General features: G+C 34.8%; 1 protein-coding gene across 10 annotated transcripts in view; it reads left to right on the plus strand.

Annotated features, from left to right (window-relative positions):
* nAChRalpha4 (nicotinic acetylcholine receptor alpha4) overlaps nt 1-26,007 on the plus strand; it is a 355,672-nt gene that overhangs the window by 259,707 nt on the left and 69,958 nt on the right. For all 10 annotated transcript variants that reach the window (XM_087412309.1, XM_087412306.1, XM_087412305.1 and 7 more), the window contains 2 exons: nt 6,738-6,853; nt 9,631-9,799. In XM_087412309.1, coding sequence (XP_087268435.1) covers nt 6,738-6,853; nt 9,631-9,799 — 285 coding nt within the window. The remainder of the gene's footprint in view (nt 1-6,737; nt 6,854-9,630; nt 9,800-26,007) is intronic.

Here is a 26,007-nt window from a genome sequence, read left to right on the forward strand (position 1 = left end):
TAGTATCAATATCGTTATATTGTGCACTAGAGACTCCTAATCAAAATTCACCATACAATTATCATTTTGATTTTTCCGCTGTGTTTTGGTCATTCCTGCTTTTTTCAAATTTTTAAAATTTTCAATTTTATCAATTTCTAAATTTTTATTTTATATTAAAAATACTTGAATTAGAAAAAGACTTGGTAATAAATAGATCTTGCATACAAAATATTTCTTTACCTTACGTAATAATGCATTTTTTTACAGGATATAATTTTAAATGTTTACAATGTTGTTAACATTGATAATGATCCGATCGCGATCGAAATGTTTGTTTGTTTATTGCTAGCACATCGTATTAAATCTTAACTAAAGGATATAATTTGTTTTTCTTTACTTATGTTCCAATACTTATGTTACTTATATTCTATATTAACTATATTAACTGTGATTGAATAATTTTTTGGCTCGTTGCCCTTTTTCTTTCTCGTTTTTTAAATATTTACTATGTTCATCTATTGCATTCTAAAAAAAATGAAGAATTATTTTCATAATATATTCTTTTTTTATGAAATTATTACAAAATAATACTGTACATCTAACCATATTTATATTTTTTTACGATAATAAATTATTTTATCATATAAATTTACATCGGCAATTTTATTCATATTGCACTAACTATAAAATTGACAGCTGACAGCTGATAAGTAACAGCTGCCAGTAATACTGTTGAATATACTAAGAACATATATGTATACATTAGATTGACAAGGAAAAAAAATTTTTTTATTCGGCCTCTCAACTCTCAAAAGCTTTTATTTCATTCCAAAAGAACATCTCTAAATTTTTATTTAAAAATATTAAAATTTAGAGGTCGCTAGTGACGATTCTTAAATCAAAATTTTGATTTTCCTTAATACATGTTTAATTTGATGCAAAAATGGATTAGAATGGATTATAAATGTGGTACTGTATGTTTTTTTTTATCGTTGAACACGATGCTATAATTTATTTAACTCTACGATATATGCCTTAAGAAATACAGCCTGATTAATGTAAAAAAATGACTAAATTTCGAGTTTAAGGTCAATTTTAGCAAGATTTCAAGCATTCAAATGGGTCTTTACTCCCTTCAAATTGTAGATTTGTTCACCCAGAACAAGATCCAGTTGGAATTATCTCAGGATCTCCTACAGGAAGGAAAATTTAAAAGTTGCATCTAACTACATAGATTATAAAACATTTTTAAGGATAGAAAAATTTTTTTACAAGTTCTACAGTATATCGCTTTGTGGTTTTAACATCCTCAAATCAAATGCCTCAATTTGACAATAAAAAACTCTTTATTAGAAAATGAAATGCGTACATAATACAAAAAAAATATGATTTAATTAACTGAAATAAATTATATATTATGTAGTATATTTTTTTTTATTATTTGATTTGAGGATGTCAAAATCACAAAACGATAGAATTTGCAAAAAAAATATTTTCTCTATCCTTAAAAACGTTTTATAATCTAGTTAAATGCAATTTTTAAAGATCCTAAAAGAGATCCCGGGAAAATTCCAACTGGATTTTATTTTGGATGAATAGACCTACAATTTAAGAAGAGTAATGCCTTATTTAAACACTTGGAACCTTGAATTCAAAATTTGGTCATTTTTTCATATCGAGCTATATTTCTTATGACGTATATCGTAGAGCTAAATGAATTATTCCACCGTATTCAGCGATCAAAAAAATATACAATATTACATTTAAAATCCGGATTAAACTATTTTTGCATCAAACATGTCAACATGTATTAAGGAAAATCGAAACTTGTATTTCAAAATCGTTCACTAGCGAATATCTAAATTTTTATATTTTTTGATAAAAATATAGGGGTATTCTTTTAGTATGAAGTGGAAGCTTTTGAGCTGAGAGGCCAATTAAAAAAAAATTTTTTTTTTGCCAATCTAAAGTACATATATATATATATATCTCTTTCACTTTTATGATTTCACTAAAATGCCGGTACTTATGACATTTCTCTGAAATTATCTATTGCGCAATGATATGATAAAAAAGCTATGCAACGACAATATAATAATATCGAACTGTCAAAGAGTTACAAAATTGGGGTACATTGTTATAGGTTCTCTGGATAAAGATAAAAGTTTTTGCTTCTTTTATAAACCACAGAGTGCATTGCCAGCGGGCACTGGGAAATTCGAAACATTCTCGATTTCAGTATGATCAAAGAGGTTCAAGAAACATCTCGATTGACCGATGTTATAACGTCTTAACCATTTGTACCAGTCGATTCCTTTCCGTCCTTGCAGCTTTGAGAGATCTTCCGGCGACATTCATCATTGCTTAAAAAGTACGCGCGTCTCTCACGTTCTTTGTAACTTACGTCTCCGTCTGTTCTTCTTCCCAACTCACACAGAAATGTTCACAAATTGTCAAAAACTCCTATCGGGCATTTCTATCTCCCTTTATACGTCAGTTAGTCTGAAACATGAACGCAGTTTGGAAAAGTGCCACGCGGAATTCTTTATTTATTTTTCGGGAAGCCGAGTAGAAAATATATAGCTATAAAAATAATACACATATTATTGTAAACGTATAAAATTTTTCTTTAAAACATTTTTTTTTATTTCGATTCTACCATGAATTTGAGAAATTTATAATTTTTGATAAAACTTAAAAATTTATAAAAAAAAACGTTTCTCCTAAATGTTTCAATTATTTATAGTTCTAATAGTCATTTTCAGTTATTTTTATATATATATAAATAACTGATATATTAAATTAGCTTGTTTAAAAAACAAATTTTATATTTTTATTAAAAAATGACATTAAAAGACAGGAAAAAAATATTGGCTAAACATCGAATGAATAAGAATATAACGATAAATGAATAATAATTGTAATAAAGTAGATATAAATAAAGTAGTATATAAATTTTCTCCATGGAATGGAAGTAAATTGGCGAGATAAACGCGGAACTGACAAATCACACGTAACGATTACGAGACGTGCAAGATAACGCAATTTTTAGAGAAAAAGGATTGCGCGACGTGCTTCGACTAATAATGCATTTTCTTTAAATTCCGTTTCCGTCCGGTTACCCGCGAGATTAATGTGGCAGCCTGTCTACACTTCAAAGGATCTTTAGCGAAGTTCGCCAAGATCAGATGGTGCGGTATCCCGTACACGCCGCCTTTAATTAATTCTATCCGCAGCACCTCGATTTCACGTGAATCTAATTGAAATGTTATTTCACAGCAGGTGTGAAGTACGCACATTCTCTAGTATAATTCTCATTTTAAGCAGAATTTCAAGTAATATATCTACATAATTGGATTTAACCCTGAAGCATGATGTTACATTTATGTAATACTTTTTAAAAAATAAAAAATATATATTCCCTGCGGCTGATTTTTTTTGTAACTTCATATTTAGTAGTAGGAATTGCTGAATCAGAATTTTAACTAAAAATTTTAAATTTCATAATAATTTCTTCGGAATGATATAGTTCAAAGTCCGACAAATTTTTCATTTGTGTAATATATACTATAATAAAAAGTTTTGTTTATAAAAGATATATTAAAACTTGAAAGTTTTAGGGGTCACTGATTTCGAATTTGGAATTAAAATTTATAAATAATATAATATATTATAGGACTATTATAGGATCAAAGTCTTAAACGGTCTAGCTAGATCTTAAATACTTGTATGATTCTTGTGTGAATTTATATACAACGTATGTAGTCTCCAGAAACACAAGAAGCATTTAATCCAGCTAGACCGTTTAAGGTTTTGATTTCTATAGTTTATGTTATCACACATATATGGTCCTATAATATATTATATTGTTTCTTTATGTCACCTAAAGAGACGTTGTTCCTTCATATGCTCATTATTGCGAAGAATATTACTAAGGCCTTGGTAATCTAAAGGCTTAGGACGCAACAACAGAATACAAGAGATTCAACACCCGGCCGAGGTAATATTTTTCGCAATAAGAATTAATTATACAGATTAATTTTACAGATTTTAATATGTTATTCAGAATTATTAAGATTGTTTCGAAGATGCGAATAAGCATCAAAAATTTGTTAAATTGCTAGTCAATTTAACTCGTGATACTACTGCAGTAGTCTAGTAGAGTTAGTGTTTTCAAGACCGAAAAATCATTTCGGTGCGTTTCTGGGGACTACATACGTAATATATAAATTCACACAAGTATCATACAAGCATTTAAGATCCAGCTAGACCGTTTAAACCTTAAAATTTATAAATTTTCAAAAAACACAAGATGATAGAAAATCATGGAAAGTAGTTAGATTTGATATAACTGTCACCAAATTGTATTCTTTTTTTTTGGATCGCTGATTTTGAACATAAAATAAAAATTAAAAAGAAAATGATTAATATAATGATTGCATAAAATAGATAGAATTGTGTAAAAACTATGTTTGTATATGTTTTGAGATCACTTATGTTGTATACAAGTAAAAAATTATCAAATTCAAAATGATAGACTCAAAATGGCAAACTCAAATACAAAATGCACTTAAATTTCTATAAAAACATACTCAATAGTTTGTAATTAATCATTAATCAGTCAATTTTTTATATTATGAATCCGCCGTATTGAATCCAAGTAAATATTTTTAATTTTTTAATTTTTACTTGAAATTTATTACCAGCAATTCTAAAAACTCCCGAATACTTATCCAATTTTAAGTAACTGGATCTATTTTTATCTTTTCAATGTGCTATTTAAAAAATTTTCAAAATCTGATTGCATATTTGTAATCAGTAACTCCAAAAATTCCTATCAAGTTTTAAGAAATTTGAATGTAAGAAAAAAATGTGTGCTTTATTAAAGTCTTATTATATTGTAGCGAGATAAAATTGTTTCTTAGATACATTACCAATTTTTAATCGAAAATATATATTTTGTTCTTATTAATTTCATAACAATTGAATTTAATCTCGGAATTGAAGCTTCTTGTCGGAAAAGATAATTATTAGATTTAAGTTGAAGAACTGAATCGTAAATCACATTACTTCAGTTTTTGTAGCCGTTTAATGATTCACAAATCGATTAACGACGAGACAGAAAAGATTATAAGTTTAACTAGTTTTGTTTACAACGCTGCTTTTACTAAATACATTTGAAAATTTCTTTTAAAAGACAAACGATCTCTTGAAAAAAATTTGTAACAGAATTGCGCTCTCAGCAAAATAGACGTACATGATTTATAATAGCGCGGCTTTCTCTGTCGTTGCAAAACCGAATAGCTCGTCAGATTTCGAGGCAATTCAGGGCAATTGCATTCTTCAGAATCGCGATCACCGGTGTTGCATCGAAATTGTTTGCCGGCTTTAATCTCGCCTCGCAGCAGTGACAAAGTATCGTCCGCAAGCGCATCGTTACTTGAATCACCGGAGATGCGTCTGCCCGAGGTATTTCACGGTAATACCACTGCAGCGAGCGATCGCCTGAACCAATGGTTAGACACTTACGTAACATTAAAGCCGCCGCTGGCTTTAATCTTGCTGCATGACGCACGAATGGCTTCACAGAAGACAATGTTAGGAACTTAACAGCGGAATTATTCCTGATGAGGCAAACTAATTCTGCATCGGCGAAGTTGATTCGACAATAGTTGCTATCGTAATCATAATATACAGTAAACTTTTTAAGGTATATACAATTACTTTAACTGTATAATTCGCAGTACAATAAAGTATGACAAATATACATTTTTCCTAGAATGATTTACAAAATAAATGTTGTAAATTGATTTTTTACAGTGATTGTTTACAAAATATAAAAGTTCCACAGAATTGGAATGTATAATAGATATTACTACTAACTCAGAAAAACAAAACGTTGAATGAAGAAACAGTTTATTGACGACAATAATCACAAATTGATGACAATATCTCCGGAAAAAACAATGACAATTATAAATTGGAGAGGATAGTTTTAGATTTAAAACTAATTTCTCTTCTGGGTAAGGAATTCCATCAATTTATTTTTTGAGCTATACAAAACTTTTACGGCAGTCCACAGGTCAAAAGTCACTGTCAATAGCTCGAAAAAACATTTACACCAAAAAATCGCGACTGAATGGAATATCTCGTTAGCATTAGGTGCATAGCTGCTGTTATATAGCCCTGAATTCACGAGTGAAACCGAATCGAGTGCGCTAGTCTGATTTCTTTCTTTGACTGCGTGTTCCTTTTACTCTGCAATGTGGTGCACATATAGATATCGATATGTATATAAAGGCGATACTCCGCTGATCTAGTTGCTGCTCTAGAGTGTCCTGTTGTTGCGGACCACCACAGTCGACGCTCCGTTTTTTGATTCCTTGACAATTAGCTCCCTCTGCGCTTCTGCGAACACCAAGTGCATCTCAAGACATGCACTGAAAGTTTATTTCAGAATTATTGTTCGTAATCAAGCAATTAAACGCGAGTGTGCAGTTGTAGACTGAAGCCATGATAAACGATGTATCAATGTATTCATTATAAATTATATTTCTCCTTTTAAGATTAAGAGGAGAAAAATATAATAAAAAAATATAGACTTTTTGTATATATTTTATGTTGTACGAGAGCTAGCTCTCTGACTGCACGCTCGTACGTCAGAGATAAATTACATGGGCATGGAGTTCGAACGTTTTAACGATGGCAACTTTTTACGCGCGAGCTTAATGCCAGCCGCTTTTTCTGTCACGTAGGTCGACCTAAGACACATGGACGAAAAATCGGGGAGCAACGTAGTGGACGTAGGAGTTGACCTGTCCGAATTCTACATGTCGGTAGAATGGGATATTTTAGAAGTTCCTGCAGTTCGGTAAGTGTTTGTTGACGTTATTTTATTTACATTGATCTTCAAATATACAATACATTAATACATCTCTATTTGCATATATACTTTCTATATATATTGTTATAAAATGTGATCAGAATTTTATCAAATTTGTTCATTTAGACGCGATATTTTATAAAAATTGTAATATAAGGACTTGAATTTGAGATCTTACGAACCAAATTTGTATCCTCATATTAAATACAAAGCAATTACAGTTTATTATCTTGTATTCAATATGAGATTTGCCAAGTTCATCTATTTCCTTTGGATAAGATCTCAATCCCAAGATCTAATTCCCAAGATTCTCAAGTATAGCAGTATCATCGAAATCTCAAAGCGCTCTTAGAAAAAGCTCTTTTCTCTTTCTTTATGAAATTCTTCTTCATATTCAATATGCTAGCCTGGCATAAGCGAACAGCTGCTTCCAGGCACGATTCGATTCCCGATATTCGGTGTGCCGCGATGCAAACGGGAATCGGATTCTACTTCCGGAAGCTGCCATAGTAGCAAAATGGATGTTGTCACAGACACTTGAAGTGACCTGCCACTAGAGATGTTCAAGATATTTTGAAATATTGATGCTTTAACATTTGAACACTTTCGGCATTGGTATTGTACTTTCCGAATTACCCGAAAAAATACTATTCGATTTAAGCGCCCCTATTTGTCACGTTGAAAACTGACGAGAAATTATGATCCAACAAGTAGATAAAGTCAATCACAACGATGATTCTCGAGAAAAAATTGTACGTAGAGATGATAAAATTTAGATCAATCTTCAAAAAATCATTCAATTCACATTTTTTTTTCATATATTTAGGATTTCAAATAACTAAATTTCAGAATAAAAATTGAATTTTCGAAATTAACAAATAAATATCAAACAAAAAATAGGCGATTGAGAGCAGATAAGACGCAGTTATTCAGGCGTTACACAATATATTTAAAAGTTTTTATAACTAAAATGATGAGATCAGTTTCGGCTCAATTCGAACCATCCTCAGCGATGTCAAAAAACATTGCAAGTTATTAAAGAAAAGATCTAAGAATGCAGCTAAAGCCTTTTCAATTTTAAACTTGAGAAGTCACATTGTCAAATTAGTTGAATGACTAATTGAGCACTAAAGAAAAGTCAAATTAATAACACAATGCTAAAAACAAATATAGAATGATCTAAGAATATTGATTACGGCGCAGCCGTATAATATTGATGCAGCGAGTGAGTTCTTAGATTATTCTAGACTTATTTTTAGCATTCTTGTATTATTAATTTGACTTTTCTTTAGTGCTCAATTAGCCATTCAACTAATTTGACAATGTGGTTTTTCAAGTTTGAAATTGAAGAGACTCCTTTAACTGCATTCTTGGATCTTTTTTTTAATAACTTGCAATGTTTTTTGACATCTCTGAGAATGGCTCGAACTGAGCCGAAACATCCGATCTCATCATTTTAGTTGTAAGAACTTTTAAATATCTTGTGTAAACTCGTATAACTCCTAAATAACTGCGTCTTATTGTTTGCTCTCAATACTACTTTTTGTTTGATATTTATTTGATATTTAAGATTGCTATCTTTTCTCTTTTTTATGGTGTTTTTTATGGGGACGTTCGGAGAGATTTTCCAAATGCATCCAGGTTAATTAAGCTTCCGAGATTTTAGAGAATCTTCTAAATATTTTTATTTGACTTCTCTTCCACGTTATTCTGTATTAGTCCTGATTTACAATAGATGTAATCCTTAAACTATAAAAGATTGATCAATCATAGTTGAATATGAGGAGAATAATGAACTATATAATTGGTCAAGTTCTTTTAATTACATTAAATTAGTACCACTAATGAACAATTAGATAAGAAATAATTATTCGTTTTATTGTTCTGATCAATTTTATTAGCTTCCATGCATTTTTATATGCGTCCGGTTTCGAACGAAATGTCCGGGATTTTTGGCTTGTTAGTTCTAGTTTAAAAAATTTTGATATGGCAAAATATATATATTTAAAATCGGTTTAACTATCGTTTGATATACGTACCAAAGTTGTTATTGATAGAATTTGGTAAGGATGGAGCTTATTTCGAAAATCTGTATAAACAGCTATTATGTTAAAATTATTGGGTTTTTTTATACATACGAATACAATACCGTTTAAAAATAATTTCTTATTTTGACGTGATATATACTAGAAAATACAACATAGAGAGAATAAGACATGAGTTAAACAGCTAGTTATGTCTCTATTATTAATGATTAATCACGTGAAAATTGTTATATATGTTATATATGTTATATATGTTATATATGTTCTGGTATAGTTTGGTACACTTTGATTGTTATACTGAATTACGCCAAAAATCGCCTAATTTCATGTAAAAAATTGAATGTTTGAAAAATAAATTCAAATTTATTCATGACACAAAACTGACCAGTTTGAGACTATCAGCCTGAATAGATGGGACAGACTAGGGGAACGTAAGGGAATAGTCTGAACCGAGTTACCGACTTAGAGAGATCTTCGATGGAGTTATACGATCCCGCGAAACTTTCCTCATAAGTCTCGCTCACCGCCGACCCTACTTACTTAAAACGTACTTATTGTCTGGTACAAACGCTTCTCCGTCCTGAATAGCGGAATTTTTTACGTTCTTTAGGCGATTTTTTTTTTCTTTTCACTTCATCGCTTTAACCCTAATGCTCCCCTCCATTCGTTTATCGATCCGACGATTAACCGCAATGTCTCTCGCGTCTTTTCTTCTCGCAGGAACGAGAAGTTTTACACTTGCTGTGACGAGCCCTACTTGGACATCACGTTCAACATCACGATGAGGAGGAAAACCCTCTTTTACACAGTGAACATTATCATCCCTTGCATGGGGATATCGTTTCTCACGGTTCTCACGTTTTATCTACCTAGCGACAGCGGTGAAAAGGTAAGGTACATTTCTCGCTGGTAAATATTTGCATTTACTTTATCATTTTTATGAATATTTCTGTGGTTAACGTTAAATTTATATTAATAAATTTGTTAAATGAGGAATGTTTATTTTTACTTTTTTTTTTTATTTATATTTATTTCATGTTTTCTTCAATGTTTTCTAAACAATTTTTTATGCAAACAGTACCATTTCCCTTTCTACTTACATTATCTTTTGTTATATGTATATAATTTATTATATATATATATATATATATTTTTTTTTATTATTATACATATATATATATATATATATTAGCTTCTCTAATTGAATATAAAATTATTTAAAAATCGATATTTTAAAAATTAAAGTGTGTTTATGCTAATAAGCTGTTGTATAGAGAATTTTTCTGTCTTCTATTAGTATCTTTTTAGAAATACATAATATAGAGAATAAACATATTTGAAATAAAAAGAGAGAAGGACAGAGCCGCAATTAATCCTTTTATTCTCAGAAGCAGCCGTGGGGTGAAATATGCGGCGAATTAGTTCTCTTCCGCGTGTCTGTCGACCTCGTTATTTACTCTTATCTGTACATAAGAGCTAGTAGGTGGTTACTTTTGAGTCGACGGCGCCGGCGATTTTTCATTTCCACCCTGGCATTTCTACCCTCATCGACTTACTACCATCTCGACTTGCACTATTTTCGCTCGCCCAAGAACAGATCCTTTCCTACGCTATCGATGTGTAATGCGTAGTACCAAGAAGATTACTCCTACACAGTAATAGGTGTTCGAGAACATTTTTGAATATTTTTGAAAATTTTCTTAATATTACTCGGATATTGTAAATATTCTGCATGAATCTCTTTAAGTTCTTTTAAATTTCTTGATGTTTTTTAAATGTGAATTCTATCAAATATTTCTCTGATCTTGTTATTCAACAAACATCCTAAATATTCGTCATATTATAGATATTTTTTGAGAATATCCTGATAGATGTATTCCTAAGTATTCACATGCTGTGAGTGATTCTATACGCATTTTCTTCCTCTCTGGTGAAGAATATTTTTAAGAAAAGTTTATTCCGCCACAGAACGACGCTTACAGCTGACGTTCTTCCCGAAGCGCCCTTCCTCGTGCAAAGTTATCGACGTAGCATGGCATAAAAGCTTCATCCGTACGTTCCCCACGCGCTTTTTCCCCGTTAATGTCCACGTCGCGACATGCCACAAAGGTTATTCGTTACTCTGTGAACTAGTATTGTAAAATGTTTTTTCTTTCCCAACCCTCTCGGTCGGCTTCTCTGTTTCTTCTGCTGGGTTGACTGCGAGGACTCGCGCTGAAGTCGTTTCTTTTCTTTTTCTCGTTCTCTTCTTCGTTTCCTTCTCTTTCTCGTTGAAAAAGCATGGCTATTAGTCGTACTTGCGCGCAGTTGAAGAACTATCGACCGCGCGTGCAATTAGCATCTGTCATTAAGAAGAAACGGACAGCAGTTGATTGTGTACCGAAGTACCGAAGGTAATAGGGATGTTTTTACACGGTGCAACATGTTTGTCTTCTCTCATTAATCCCTTCAATGTCGAATCTTCGTTGATTATGAGAGAAAATGTCAATTTATCGAGCAGTTTTCTATATTTCACACACTAGAAGCTTTTATTATTAAAATAATTTTCAATAAATTATTTCAATTAATTATTGACGGAATTATTAAAAGAATTTTCATATTTATAATGCTTGCCATGTCATAAATTGCATTTCTCTCTGCGTTTAATTTTTACTTAATAAATGAATTGTTTTAAATGTTGATTCGTTCGGAAAATGGTAAATTATGCATATTCAACATTTCTGACTGAAATATAGCGTGTGTGATTTGACTTGAGAAAGCACAGTGTCAATCATTCATTCTATCTTTAACCGTTTATTGATTTTGCTTCCAAGAAGTAGGCAACGCGAAAAGGAAACGCCACTCTATTATACATCTGCTATCGCCATTTTCAAGCAAAATATAAACACGAGACACATTTTACGAGAGACATTACTTTTATAATGTCCATAATGAAACATCATGCAATATATCTATACATATAATTCACGTATAATGTGTAACTTTGCTACTTTTTATAATTTGTCAAATCTTAACTTTCAGGCAGATTTAACCTAATCAGTATTCATGAATTTAATGAATATTTTCTTCTACGTTGTAAAAATTTGTTTATAACAAATGTTTTTCATAGTTTTACACAATTTTAAATTATGTAATCTTATTCCTCGGATATTGATTATTAAAATAAAAAAAAATCGTTTAATTATGTTAACTTTAAGTAAAAATACATTAATTTAAAGGATACATTGAATATATTACGAATACCAATTAAGGCGGAACAAATATTAATTAGAATAATTCATATAATTTCTATAGATAATGCTGTAATCGTTCGAGAAACTGTATCACAATCGTGCGTATGCTTGTTCCTTTATTGTCAAGCTCCAATTTCTCGTAGAATCTTCGCGGATACACTGCACGAGACGTGCTACGAATGCGAACGACTAGCGCCAGCAAGAAAGTGGCGCGAAGAATTTGCGAACGACTTTTCGCGAAAGCGTCTCTCGTTTGGATGGCTGTCGAGTTGAGACCTGCTATCAACATTCACATTCCAAGATATATATCTTCTGTCGTGTCAGAAAAATGCTAGAAAGTTATGTAGTGTCAAGAGTCACATGTTCTCGGAGTGTACTGACTAAAAATGCAATACTTGATAATATACATATGTATATCGTATCAAAGTCACTGCTATCAGTAATATAGATTATAGAATAACAATAATAACGGTAAAATAGAGATCAAATTTGAAAAACATCAGTACTCCTATTGATTTAAAAACAATAAAAAGCAAAGATAAATAAAAAATAAAGTGAAAGTCGTTAGAATATGATAATATCCTAACAGTCCTCATTTCATCGTTAAAATAATATGGAAGTCACGTTCAAGTAAAACATTTTGCTGAATAAAGATTCAAAAATATGAATAAGTAACGAAATTTTTTTTCTTACTTAATATTAAATGTACAATTCGTGCATATAAACTTGAGTAGTAGTCCAATAGAAATCGATTCTTTTAAATATTTATGTACTTATGCAATTTAATAAAGTTATAACAGCATAGAAAGAACGATATAATTGAAAATTTAGATCTGAAAGTAAATTTTGTTAAACTCAAATCAAAATAATTGTGTAGAAAGCATGATAAGCATACTGCAAAAAGTTTTGACATTCTAACAATCTGTTTGAGCATCCTTACATAATTATTTTGATAATTCAACTAAATTACTTTTGATCTGTATCTACCTTTTTAGATATTTAAAAAAAATTGTTCTTTCTGAAGTAATTAGAGTTTTTTTTTCTTTAAATCATTTTTTTTTAAATTAGTTCTAATTTATAAATATAATCTAAAAACATTATTTTTTGATGCATTATAAGATAGATCGAAGAATTTTTATAGATATATTATATTTATAAATTGGAACCAATTTTTCTTTAACTTGATTTGTGGAAAATATAGTTATTTCATAGAAAAAGCCATTAAGTCGAGGAACTTCTCAAGTATGTGTAACCGTAATAAGGATCGCCTTTAATATTTCGAAAAGATCCTCATATGATGGCATCTTCGTGATTTATCTTATATGCCTCTAGACATCTTTTTTGATCGTAGAATAAATCACGAAGGACACATATCACCATATGAGAATCTTTTCGAAGTATTAAAGGCAACCCTTATTACAGTGGTTACACATACTTGAGAAGCTTCGCAATCTAAACATGACAGTATAAGCCAGCTTTACACTTAGAATTTTCTTGTGAGTTTGCGAGTGTCATGTTGTCCTTAATAATAGTTTGTTCTTGTTGTGTAACAATGAAATATTTTGTGGCAAGCATAACTAGGCGCGTGTCTTAGTCTAATGTCAATGAATGCATTATTTTATAAAGTTTACTTTATTGGAAAGCTATAAATAAAGACAAGGATAGATGTAAATCAGCCAATGCGAGCCAACACAGGTTAGGCGTGTGTGAAATCGTATACTTTATTTTTTGAGAAAAATTGACAAACGTTTCAACCCTTTCGATTGGGTCTTCCTCAGTGTAAAAATAAAAATAAAATCAGACGTATAAATTTAATAAAAGATGCGATGCGAAGCAAATTGAAATATTGTGTGTATGTTAACACATATTCATAAAATGATAATAATGCTGTCTGTCCGTATCTAACAAAAACTCAAATCTAACATTTCAGATTATCTGTAATTTAATAAAGTCAAATAAATCATTAAAACATAAATCAAATCAAATGAACAAAAAAATTACGTAATAATGTTAACGATGATATGTGAGATAAGACATGTTAGCACAAAGATATTCAAAGAGTATATGAGAAGTCAAAATCAATTGTCGTTAGTCATAGGTATAAAACATAGTGATAAATAAATACAATACATATATATATTAGGTGTTGGAATTAATTCGTAGTGTTTTTTAATGAAAGAATGTTATTTATTTCACACGAGCATTAAAAAATACATTAATGAAAGTACTTCCCATCACTTGTAAAACGCTACGAATTAATTCCAACACCTAATATATATATATTATATTTATTTATATTGTATTTACACACACACACATTATATATATATATATATATATATATATATATATATATATATACACAGTACCGGCAAAAATTATGTCACCTTTTGGTTTTTAAGCATAATTTTTTTTAATCTGTATAGATCTCTATCAAATTGTAATATGTTTTAATAATAGATATAATTTACTGAACAAATAACTTTTCATCAAATAATAAAAACAACAACTTGTGAAAAATTAATTTTATTTAAAATCTCTAAAATATGTCAAATTTCATAATAAATTTTTAATTACCATAACGAAAATAAATGTCTTCAAAACGAACAAAAAATTCATAATTTAGATTGTACAACTCTAATATTTTGTAGCAAAACCCTTGGAATTGATTACAGCTTGGCAGCGTCTGGGCATGGAATCGATAAGTGTGTCAATTGTCGACTGAGAGATCTTCTTCCATTCTTCCTCCAATTGGGCGAATTTTTCGGCCGTTTGTAGCTCGCTTACTGGCTAAACGTCTCTGGAGTTCATCCCACAACGATTCGATAATATTTCGAGCGATTGGCTTGGCCACTCTAGAAAAGTTACTCGATGCTACCGAAATCACTTTCCGCACTTTAGCCGCGCGATGCTTTGGATCATTGTCTTGCTGATATATAAAGCCACGACCAAGGAAATGCTTTGCGTACGGAAGCATCACATTCTCGAGGATGTCTATGTATACTTTTTGATCCATTTTGCCGTCGATCCTATGAAGGGGACCTATTCCCTTTGCAAAGAAAGCACCCTACACCATGACCGAACCACCTCCATGTTTCATTGTAGGAAGTTGATACTTGGGATCGAAGCGCTTGCCTTTAAGACAATGAATCCATGTTATTCCGTCAGTACCAAATAACAAAAACTTACTTTCGTCGCTCCAGACGACAGAGGACCCACTGCTGAGGTGTCCAATTAAGATGAGCTTTCGCCCACTCGCACCTTCCGGTTCTTAGCGAAAATAAATGGCTTCTTTACGAGTCGTCGTGTAGTCCTGCGACCTGCAGACGATAACGTATGGTTGGACTAGACTCACCAGAAATTAATATTTCTTTGACAATATCTGATGCCGTGAAACGTGGATATGCGGGATATGCGGAGAATGTTGCGATCAATGACAGAAGAAGTACAACGTAGTCGCCCGGTTTTGTTCTTCTTGACATAATCTCTCTAGGCCTTTCAACGCTTCAACAATTTGGTTACCGCCGATTTAGAAATGTCAAACTGTTGTGAGAGCTCTTCGTGCGTTCGTCCTTGTTTGCGGCCTCTATGATAGCATTCTGCTGTCGTTCGTCTATATTTCGAGCATCACGAGTTTTTGCCATAATGTGAAACATTAAATTTACTGCCAAAATTAGGTTAAGACCGTAAGAACAATGGTTGCGACATGAAAAACAAAGAAAGCATAAAAGTGCGATTTTGCGAAAATCAATAAAAAATTCAAAAATCATGATGTAACATTATCAAATTTTATTCATGTACAAAGTGCATCTACCATCAAATAAAATTTTGAGCGTATTTGATACTCTTTGACGAAAGTTATACTCAAAAAATCAAAAAATGATACAATTTTTGCCGATACTGTATATATATATATATACACACATGTTTTATACAATAAATTAGAGAAATAAAACATGGAAATGTCAAATCTTTTTAAATAGATCTTGGTATAATAGTTGGATCTAAAAATTCTGTATCCTCTTGCACATTTAATCCATTTTTTGTTTGTTAATAAAAATTGATTCTGAAATGAGTCGTTTATTATAATTCTTTTTTCTGTCTAAGATCTTCGTATAATATCAGTCAAAATCATGATTATATTCCAATCTATGTTCAGAAATTACAGATTTTTGTTTCGTGTTCCTCTTTATATAATTGTGGTGTTTATCTAATCTTTATCTGTTTTTAAGTAATCGTTTCGTCTGTCCTACGTAAGATACATCACATTCCTGATAATTAACTCTGTATGTGTGTTGGTTTGCGAAAGTAATGTCAATTTGTCTTTCTAATTTCTAATGAAAGAATTCAGTTTGTTTAATCCCACATAGGCAAGACGAACTGCTCTGTTATTCTTGAAAAACCGTTTGAATTTTTCTAATATTGTTGAAACATAAGTATTGTGAAAAATGTAAATCAAATTTTTGTCTATCTGTTGTTCGTGTGAGTTACATTGTTATTCTGATCTTTAGATTTGTTAAACAATCTCTTTTTGGTGTTAAAAATAAGCTCCAAAGAATATCCATTATTTAGTAAAATGTGTTGATTATTTTATGGAAATTTGATTCGTGAAATTTTGTAAATTTTTTGTTCAATTGATTTAATTTATGTTTTAATAACTTATTCGACTTTATAAATTACAAATAATCTGAAATGTTAGATTTGAGTATTTTGTTAGATACAGTAGACACAGCATTATTATCATTTTATGAATATATGTTAATACGATACTTCAATTTGCTTTGCATCGCATCTTTTATATTAAATTTATATGTCATCGATTTTATGTTTATTTTTACACTGAGAAAGACCTAATCGAAAAGGTTGAAACATTTGTCAATTTTTCTCAAAAATAAAATATACGCTTTTGCACACGCCTAATCTATGTTGGCTCGCATTAGCTGATTTACATCTATCCTTGGATTCATTCGTTGGAGCCTATACCAAGATTGATAGTTATATAAAAAGAAGCGCTGAAGATTTCAAATATTCTACAGAAACAAAAAATTTTTTCTACAATATTTATGTAGAACGGAAGATGGAAAGTGATAGAGAAAATAAACTCGATTGCAGATTTTCGAAAAAATAAAGCCGCGAGCGTCTGTTACAGCTTCTAGGCATGTCAATCAAGCAGAGGGAATCGATAAGCAATATCGCGGTTCGGTGATTGACCCGCAGCCACGCTGCGTCTACCGAAATTGCATACCACATGCATTCCCCGCTTCACCTTTTATGACATGCCTCATGACTGTACATCGCAGCGTTTTGTTTCAATATTTTTGGCCGTCATTTTTAGATTTATTTGGTTGAGCCACTCTGCGTTTATGACAGTACTTAATAAAAAAATTGAGTTTACTATACAATCTTTCCTCATAAATCCATAAAAAAGAAACTTTAAAACTTTGCGACTTGGTAAAATAATTAGATAAAGTTACAAAAGAATAATTAGATAAAGTTACATTTATCCAAAAAAAATATATAGAGTGATCCGAAATTCCTGCATTTGGAGTGTAGGACACGGATACTTTATGCTAAAAGAAATAACTTTTTTCTTTTGTAAAATTTCATCTGACAAGTAGTTTACTTTTTTTTTGCAGGAGAGCAGATTGAAATTATACGAGTAAACGCAAAAATTATTTATCGAATGTAATTTTACTACAGAAAAAAGTTGCATGTTTTAGCACAAAACATAACTTTTTCCTTTAGCAAAATTGCATCAGATAAGTAATTTATGCAAAAGAGCAGTATTGAAGTTAACAAATAAGCGCAAAAATTATTTATCGGACACAATTTTGCTAAAGGAAAAAGTTGTTTGTTTTAGCATAAAGTATTATGTTCAGTACTCCGAATACGGGAATTTCGGATCATCCTTATATATATTGTTGGCGCTAACTGCGCTCTACGAACAAACTTATTCATGTGCACATTAACGATCTACCGCGCACACTCCCCGCGCACAGTATCTTCTCGCCATATTGTTGTTGTCCGCGCGTTTTACCTTCGGCACGCACGTTTGTATATTCTATTAGTAAAGCCATATAATGACCACTCATATACTCTCATTCACCTCTCACATCTCCACTACGTTCCCTTGCAAAAATCTTAACAGGTTATGGGGGCAGAGATCACCGTGAGTGATGTGATGACAAATAGAAATCAGTGATACTATCGCGTTCAACGAAACATAACTTCTATGAACATCGGCGGCATGACACGAATCAAGAGCTTCGGAAAGGATAATTACGACACATGGAAATTTCACATGGAAGCTCTTCTCATCAAAAATGACGCGTGGTCATACGTAAACGGCGAATCCGTAAAGCCTGAAGTTCAAGTCGGAAGTGCTGCTTCGGAAGCCCCGCTGAAAGCATGGGAAAAGAACAATGCAAAGGCAAAGTTCGACATCGTCTTAGCGATTTGGCAGTTCCAAATTGAAGCAAATCAAAGGCTGCACCACAGCGCGCGACGTCTGGTTAAAACTGGAATCGACGTATCAATCACACGGATCAGCCAGAAAAGCGACGCTACTGAAGTTAATGTATGGAGGAAGGCAGCGACATTCGTGAACACATCAAAAAGTTCTTTGACGCGGTCGACAAATTGCAAAACATGCAAGTCGACATACACCCCGACGTGTTAGCAACGATGCTTCTATATAGCTTGCCGTCAAATTTCGACAATTTTTGATGCACGATCGAAGCTCGTGACGAGCTGCCCACGGACGTACTACGCATTAAGATCGTAGAAGAGAACGACGCACGAAAAGACGAGATACACAATTCTGATGCCAAAGCTATGTTCGCAAAAAGAAATAAGAACCGCGCCTATGATAACAAAACGCGAACGCAAGGACAACTCACAGGCGAAAAATCACAAGGCCAATAAGCCTCGCTGTAGCAAGTGCAATAAGCTAGGACACAGCTGCAGAATGCCGTTCCAAAACAAACAAGAGTCAGCCAATAAAAGATGCAGAAGAAGAGGTATCGCTACGCGCCGACGTCGCCCTCCAGTCATATGCAACCGAGCTACATCGAAACGACTGGTGCTTAGACAGTAGTACGACCGCTCATTTACCAGGTATATGCATAAGTTTTTTCCGGTTTTTTGGTAAAAAAAAAACACGTAATTTTCAAGGGAAATTAATTTTTTTTTATTCAAAATATTGGCCATCGGCTTCTACACATTTCACTCATCTTTCAGGTAATTTATGAATACCATGCCAGAAAAACTGCTTGTCTTTTGCGGCAAACCATTCGTCGAGTCATTTTCCAACTTCCTCGAAATTGCTGAAGTGCTGCTCTGCGAGCGCGTGCCCCATTGATGCGAAGAGGTGATAGTCAGATGGCGCCAGGTCTGGGGAGTACGGCGGGTGCGGAAGGATGTCCCATCCAAGCGATTTCAAGGTATCTTTGGTTTTGCTGTGTGAGACGGCGCATTGTCATGTAACAAAATCACTTTGCCATGTCTTCTGGCGACCATTCCGGTCGTCTTTCGATTAATGCGTGGTTTAAATTAATCATTTGTTGGCGATAGCGTTGTGTATTAACGGTTTCGCCGGGCTTCAAGAGTTCATAATATACAATACCGCTCTGGTCCCACCAGACACAGAGCATGGTCTTCTTGCCGAAGCGATTTGGCCTTGGTGTTGATGGACCGGTTTCGCCAGGTGAAAGCCACGATTTTTTCCGCTTCGGGTTTTCAAAATAAATCCATTTTTCGTCACCCGTTACAATTCGATGCAAAAATGATTTCCTTTCGTAGCGTTAAAGCAGCATTTCACAAATGACTTTGCGATTTTCCATTTGACGTTCATTCAAATTGTGTGGGACCCATTTACCGAGTTTATTGATCTTTTCCATTGCTCGTAAACGTCTGCTGATTGTTTCTTGTGATATATGTAATGCTTCTGCTAATTGCCGTTGAGTTTGAGTTGGGTCTTCATCCAATAACTCCTGCAATTGCTCGTCTTCGCATTTTTGTGGTCTACCAGAGCGCTCACTGTCTTTCACATTGAAATCACCATTTTTAAATTGTCGAAACCATGTCTCACATGTTCTAATCGATGGAGCGTGTTCACCATATGTTTCTACCAGCAAACGATGACTTTCAACAGTCTTTTTCTTTTGATTAAATAAAAAAAGCAATGCGTGCCGCAAATGTTCTTTTTCAGGCACAAAACTCGACATGATCACTGAACGATAAAACAAAGACGCTAGTTTTTGGCGGACTCAACTTGTGTGTGTTTGTAGTTAAATGTCAGACGAACAAAATGGCGTATGTGTCAAATTAATACGCTGCGTACTTTTCGCTGGCGCCATCTCTTAGTTAAACCGGAAAAAACTTATGCATACACCTAGTATGCAGTGAGTTAGATGCTTTCTGTGAAATAAGCCACTTGAAGGAAAACTCTGGAAAACTGAATCTGGCCAACAACTCTTCGACCGAAGTAACCGCCGAGGGCAAGGTAAAGTTAACAGCCGATGTGTATGACGAAAACAAAATCGTATCTCTAAACAAAGCGCTACACGTACTTACGCACAAATCTAATGTCAGTAAGCAAAATAACGAACGGCGGCTTCAGTGTAATATTTACGAAAGAAAACGCCAAAGCATCTGCTCGACGCAGATGGAAACGTCAAAATAATCGCTGACAGAGTCGGCGACTTATATTTCGTACGTGAATCCAGACAAAAAAAACTCGAAACCAAGCTGCGCACTATCATCGACAGGATCTTCAGTTATCTGGAACAATTCAATAATACAGCAAAGAACACTGGATCGCTGCGAAGCGTGTTCTTCGATATCTCAAGGGCACCAGAGACCTAGGACTCGTTTACCGAAAAGACTTGAAACCTGTCAAAGGATTCGTAGACACTAACTGAGGCAGTTATCCAGAAGATCGGAGATCATATACCGGTTTCTTATTCAAATTATCCGGCAGCCCCATATCCTGGGACTCTAGGAAACAACCCACTGTCGCACTGTCATCTACCGAAGCAGAATATATGGGACTGACCGAGTGTGCCAAGGAAGCAATATATCTTCGCAGACTCCTGGAGTAACTCGAAGAACTCCCAGAACTTGACATCATTTTTAATGATAACATGGGCGCATTGAAACTGGCTAAAAATCCAGTTTTTCATTCTCGGAGCAAACAAAGGATTGAAGATGGCCCATGTTCCCACAGACGACATGCCTGCCGACATGTTCATCAAAGAACTCTCAAAACTAAAGCATGTCAAGTGCACAGAGACATTCGGACTGCGCAACGTCCCTCCCGGACGCGACTGATCATAGATCGAGGGAAGGCGCTAACTGTGTATGATCTACGAACAAACTTATTCATGGATGTGCACATTAACGATCTACCGCACACACTCCCCGTGCACAGCTTCTTCTCGCCATATTGTTGTTGTCCGCACGTTTTACCTTCGGCACGCACGTTTGTATATTCTATTAGTAAAGCCATATAGTGACCACTCACATACTCTCATTCACCTCTCACATCTCCACTACGTTCCCTTGCAAAAATCTTTACATATATACATATATATATTATATATATATATATATATATATATATATATATATATATGTTGTATATATACAGAGTATTTCATTTTAAGTGATATGGTCGATTATTTCGCAAATCGATGATTTTATTGAAAAATTTTTTGAAAGTTGCATGGCTTGAAGGAAGACACATGATGGAAAAATAGACTTGACCTTGAGTGACCTTGTCAAAATTAGATAAAGGTCATTAATGTTTTTTTAAATAGAAACCCCTATTTTTTATTACATATTCTTGTAGCCTATCTCAAGACCTTTCCAAAACATTATAATAAAGTTACTTTCGTTAAATACTTGTTAAGGCAGGACTTATAAGGCAGGACCGATCAATAATCCGGTCAATTAAGGCAAAATCGGGACTGATCTGACCAACTAAGGCAAGACCAACGATTTAAACTGTAAGCGGCTATTTTAAAAAAAGCTTTAAAAAAGTCCACTAAAGTAAAAAAATTGAAAGAAAAAAGCTATATAAAAAAAAGAGGAAAGTTGAATCATTTAATTGGGAAGGATTGGACTCGATTCCATGCGCGTGAGCGTATGTCAAATAGTGATATATCGTAGAGACGTGCGCGTGTAAGAATCCGCTCCCACGCATGCATACATGGATAATGCCAGCGGTACTGTAACTTTCAAGCTCCATAACTCGGAAAGTACCATAAAACTTGGATATAATATTTTGGAAAGCTATCGAGATAAGTTACAAGAATAAATAATAAAAAATAGGGGTTTCTATTTTAAAAAAAATACTAATGACCTTGACCTGATTTTGATAAAGTCGCTCAAGGTCAAGTCCACATTTCCATTATGTGTCCTTCAACTTTTATTCGAAAAATTTTTCAATAAAATCATCGATTCGCAAGATAATCGATCGTATCACTTAAAATAAAACATCTTGTGTGTGTATATATTGTATATATGTATATATATATATATATTCTCTGTGTGTGTGTGTGTGTGTGTGTGTGTGTGTGTGTGTGTGTGTGCGTAGACTGCTGAAAAAGTTTCTGCAATCTAATACTTCCAGTGGCGCCAACGTTCTGCTACTATCATATCCGTAAAATTAGACGTTTTTAACCTATAATTCAGTTGACAGTTTGTACCCAAGCCAACTAGTTTCGTTTGCATAATATTTAAAAAAAAATTATTTTGTGAAAAAATGGAAATTTCGCGTGAAAATTTTCGGGCAATGATTTTTTACGATTACAAATGTAATCTAACTCCGAAACAATGCATCGATTGACTTCATTTGGCTTTTGGGGATGAAGCACCATCCAATAGGACTGTTTATAATTGGTTTGCCGAATTCCAGCGTGGACGTACCTTTCTTTGTGACGAATTCCGTGAAGGAAATCCATCCACGTCTGTTGTTGTCACTTATGTTGATACTGTGCGTGAAATGATTGAGCGAGATCGGCATATGACATACCGCGAGATTCAGGCATCCTTAGGCATTGACATGAAAGCAATACATACGATTTTGCATGATCACTTGAGCGTATGCAAGCAACTTTGCAATCATTGGATCCCACACAATTTGACCGAAGCTCAAACAGACTCGTGTTAAATGGAGCAAAGAAATGTTCAAGAAATTCAACTGAGGTCAAATTTGGTCTACAACATCGTTACTGGGAACATGGATCTATTTGTATGAATCCGAAAGTAAACAACGGTCCACTGTTTGGGTATTTCAAAATGAACCGAAACCAATAAAAGTTGTTCGTTCACGCAGTGCTGCTAAGCAAATGATTGCTTGTTTCTTCAGTTATACCGGACATGTGGCTTTAGAAGATCGAAGGACTGTAAATACTGATTGGTATACAACAATTTGTTTGCCAGAAGTCATAAATGAATTGCGTAGAACAAACCAAAATCGTCGCATCATCCTTCATCATGACAACGCCTATCAGCACGTCAAACCATTGATTTTTTATCCAGTAAAAATGTCAAATTGATGACTCATTGTCCGTATTCACCTAATTTATCACCTAATGACTTCTTTTTGTTCCCAAACATTAAAAAAAAGATGCGTGATGAGCGATTTGAGTCGCCTGAAGCAGCTGTTGAAACATTTCGTACACTGATTTCTGAGGTTACAGCCTCAGTGTCAGAGTGGAAAAAATACTTCGAAAATTCGAGCGTATGCAAAAATGTATCGATCTTAAAGGCGAATATTTCGAAAAACAATAAAGTCATTTACCGAATTATACATGTTTTTTTTCATATTGTTTGCAGAAACTTTTCCCGCAGCCTACGTATATATATATATATAAAAGGGTAGACGGCTATATATATAGGGTGTCTCAAACTACCCGTCTACCCTTTTTATCTTCGCAAGATAAAATCCAATCAAAATTATGTTCAGACCAAAGTTGTTCCAAAAGATTCATTCATTGATCATATCAGTTTGACCGTGGGTAGCTTTGCCAAGGTCACATCGATTTTTTTAAATAAAACATCCTACTTTTGATTTTAGAATTTAATAGTCAATGTCAAGAGCTTTTCAGAAATCTAAAATAAAGTATCTTTTGATTAAGTAAATCTCGAGTTATTAAGATTAAAAGTTACAGTATTAGCATTACCCAAGATGTCTCGCGTGGAGATAGCCCGGATTTATACCTTTTGTGTGTGTGTGTGTGTGTGTGCGCGCGCGTGGTGTGTGATCTTGATCTGACCTTTTTTTTTTTTTTTTGATAACGGAGGGGAAATGCCTGACGCATACCCCGAGCCTCGGGGGAGAGCCCGGGGTTATGTGGGGCTTGCACCACTAAAACCCCTCCGAGTGTCCTTACCTGGCCTTGCATGAGGGACTCCCAGGAACGCGTGCAGCATACTTCTGGGAGTCCCTCAGGCCAGTCGGCTTATTGCCGACTTCTATTCCCGCCCGGGGATTTTTATGGCGTCGTCTGAGAGACGACGTGACCCCGGGCAGTGCTTGGCACCTTCGACTTTATTCGGGAGCTGGGGGGACACCACCCCCTGCGCCCGCCGCCCCGGTTGGTGTTGGGGGGCGGGAGTTGGGGATCACGGCCCCCGCCGCGATCCCCAGCCCCCCGAGGAGCGCCAATAAGAAGTTTGGCGCCCCTCATGCTTCGGCGCCGCGAGAGGAAGTCTCGCGGCGCACCCCCCACGCGCGGCGGCGCAGGGCTCCCCGCCCGGTCGCGCATTCGGCGCGGCCGGAGAATGATGAGCCACTGCACCCCGCGCACGCGGAGGGTCATCCTGTTTCCGGCGGCGAATCGACCCTAGGGTCGGCGATCCGCCGCCGCTTCACTGCGCCCCGCGTCCGAGACGCGGGGCCGTCACTGATGATGGTGGCGGCGGAGGTGGAGGGTTCACTGACCCCGACACTCCCGCACACCACCCCACCGTCCTCCTCTTCACTCCTCTCATCTATGGGGGAAGGAGGTCGCCGTCGTTCTCGTCCCGTGGGGCGGTCCCGGCAGCGGGTACGCGCGAGGGGTGACCCGGGGCGCGAGCGATCCGGTTGGAGCCGGCGCCCGCGTTGACCCCCAACGCCACCACCCCTCGCATCTCCTTCCCCCCCGTCAGCCCCGCCACCCGGAAGCGGCGGGGGCGGGAGAAGGCCCCGACCTCCCGGTGCCCTCTCCCTCTACTTCTCAGCCTCCTCCTTCTGCGACATCACCCGATTGCAGAAGGAGGAGAAGGCCCTCCAAGCACTCTCCCTGCCGACTATCTCCTTCACGACAGCCGGCAGGGAGAGATCCTCCCCTATCTCACGGACCAGGACACCGCGCTCGCCCGCCCAAGCCGGGCAGGTCTCCAGCGTATGCTGCGCGGTGTCCCGGTCCCCGTCGCAGTGGTGACAACAAGTGGTCGGCTCCTTACCTATGCGACACAGGTACTCCCCGAAACATCCGTGTCCGGTGAGCACCTGCGTCGCGTGGAACGATAGTCCGTCCCATCCCCTGATCTTGATCTGACCTTGGAAAAGCTACCCAAAATCGAATTGACATAATCAATAAATAAATCTTTTTAAACTCCACAACTTTGGTCTAAACATATTTTTAATTGGATCTTATCCTGCGGAAATAATAAGGGTGGACGAGTGGTTTGAGATACCTTGTATATATATAGAGCGCGTCATCAAAATCCGGACAAATCGAACAATTTCTTTAAAAAACATGTTTTTAATGAAAAATTAAATATTACAAAAAATCCTTTTACATGGCACTTGGAGGATCACTATAGAGCATAATTATTTGATATATCTCCCATTAGCTTGAATGACGGTTTC

The sequence above is a fragment of the Acromyrmex echinatior genome, chromosome 13 (assembly GCF_024713525.1).
Source record: "Acromyrmex echinatior isolate Ae372 chromosome 13, ASM2471352v2, whole genome shotgun sequence".
Lineage (NCBI taxonomy): Eukaryota > Metazoa > Arthropoda > Insecta > Hymenoptera > Formicidae > Acromyrmex > Acromyrmex echinatior.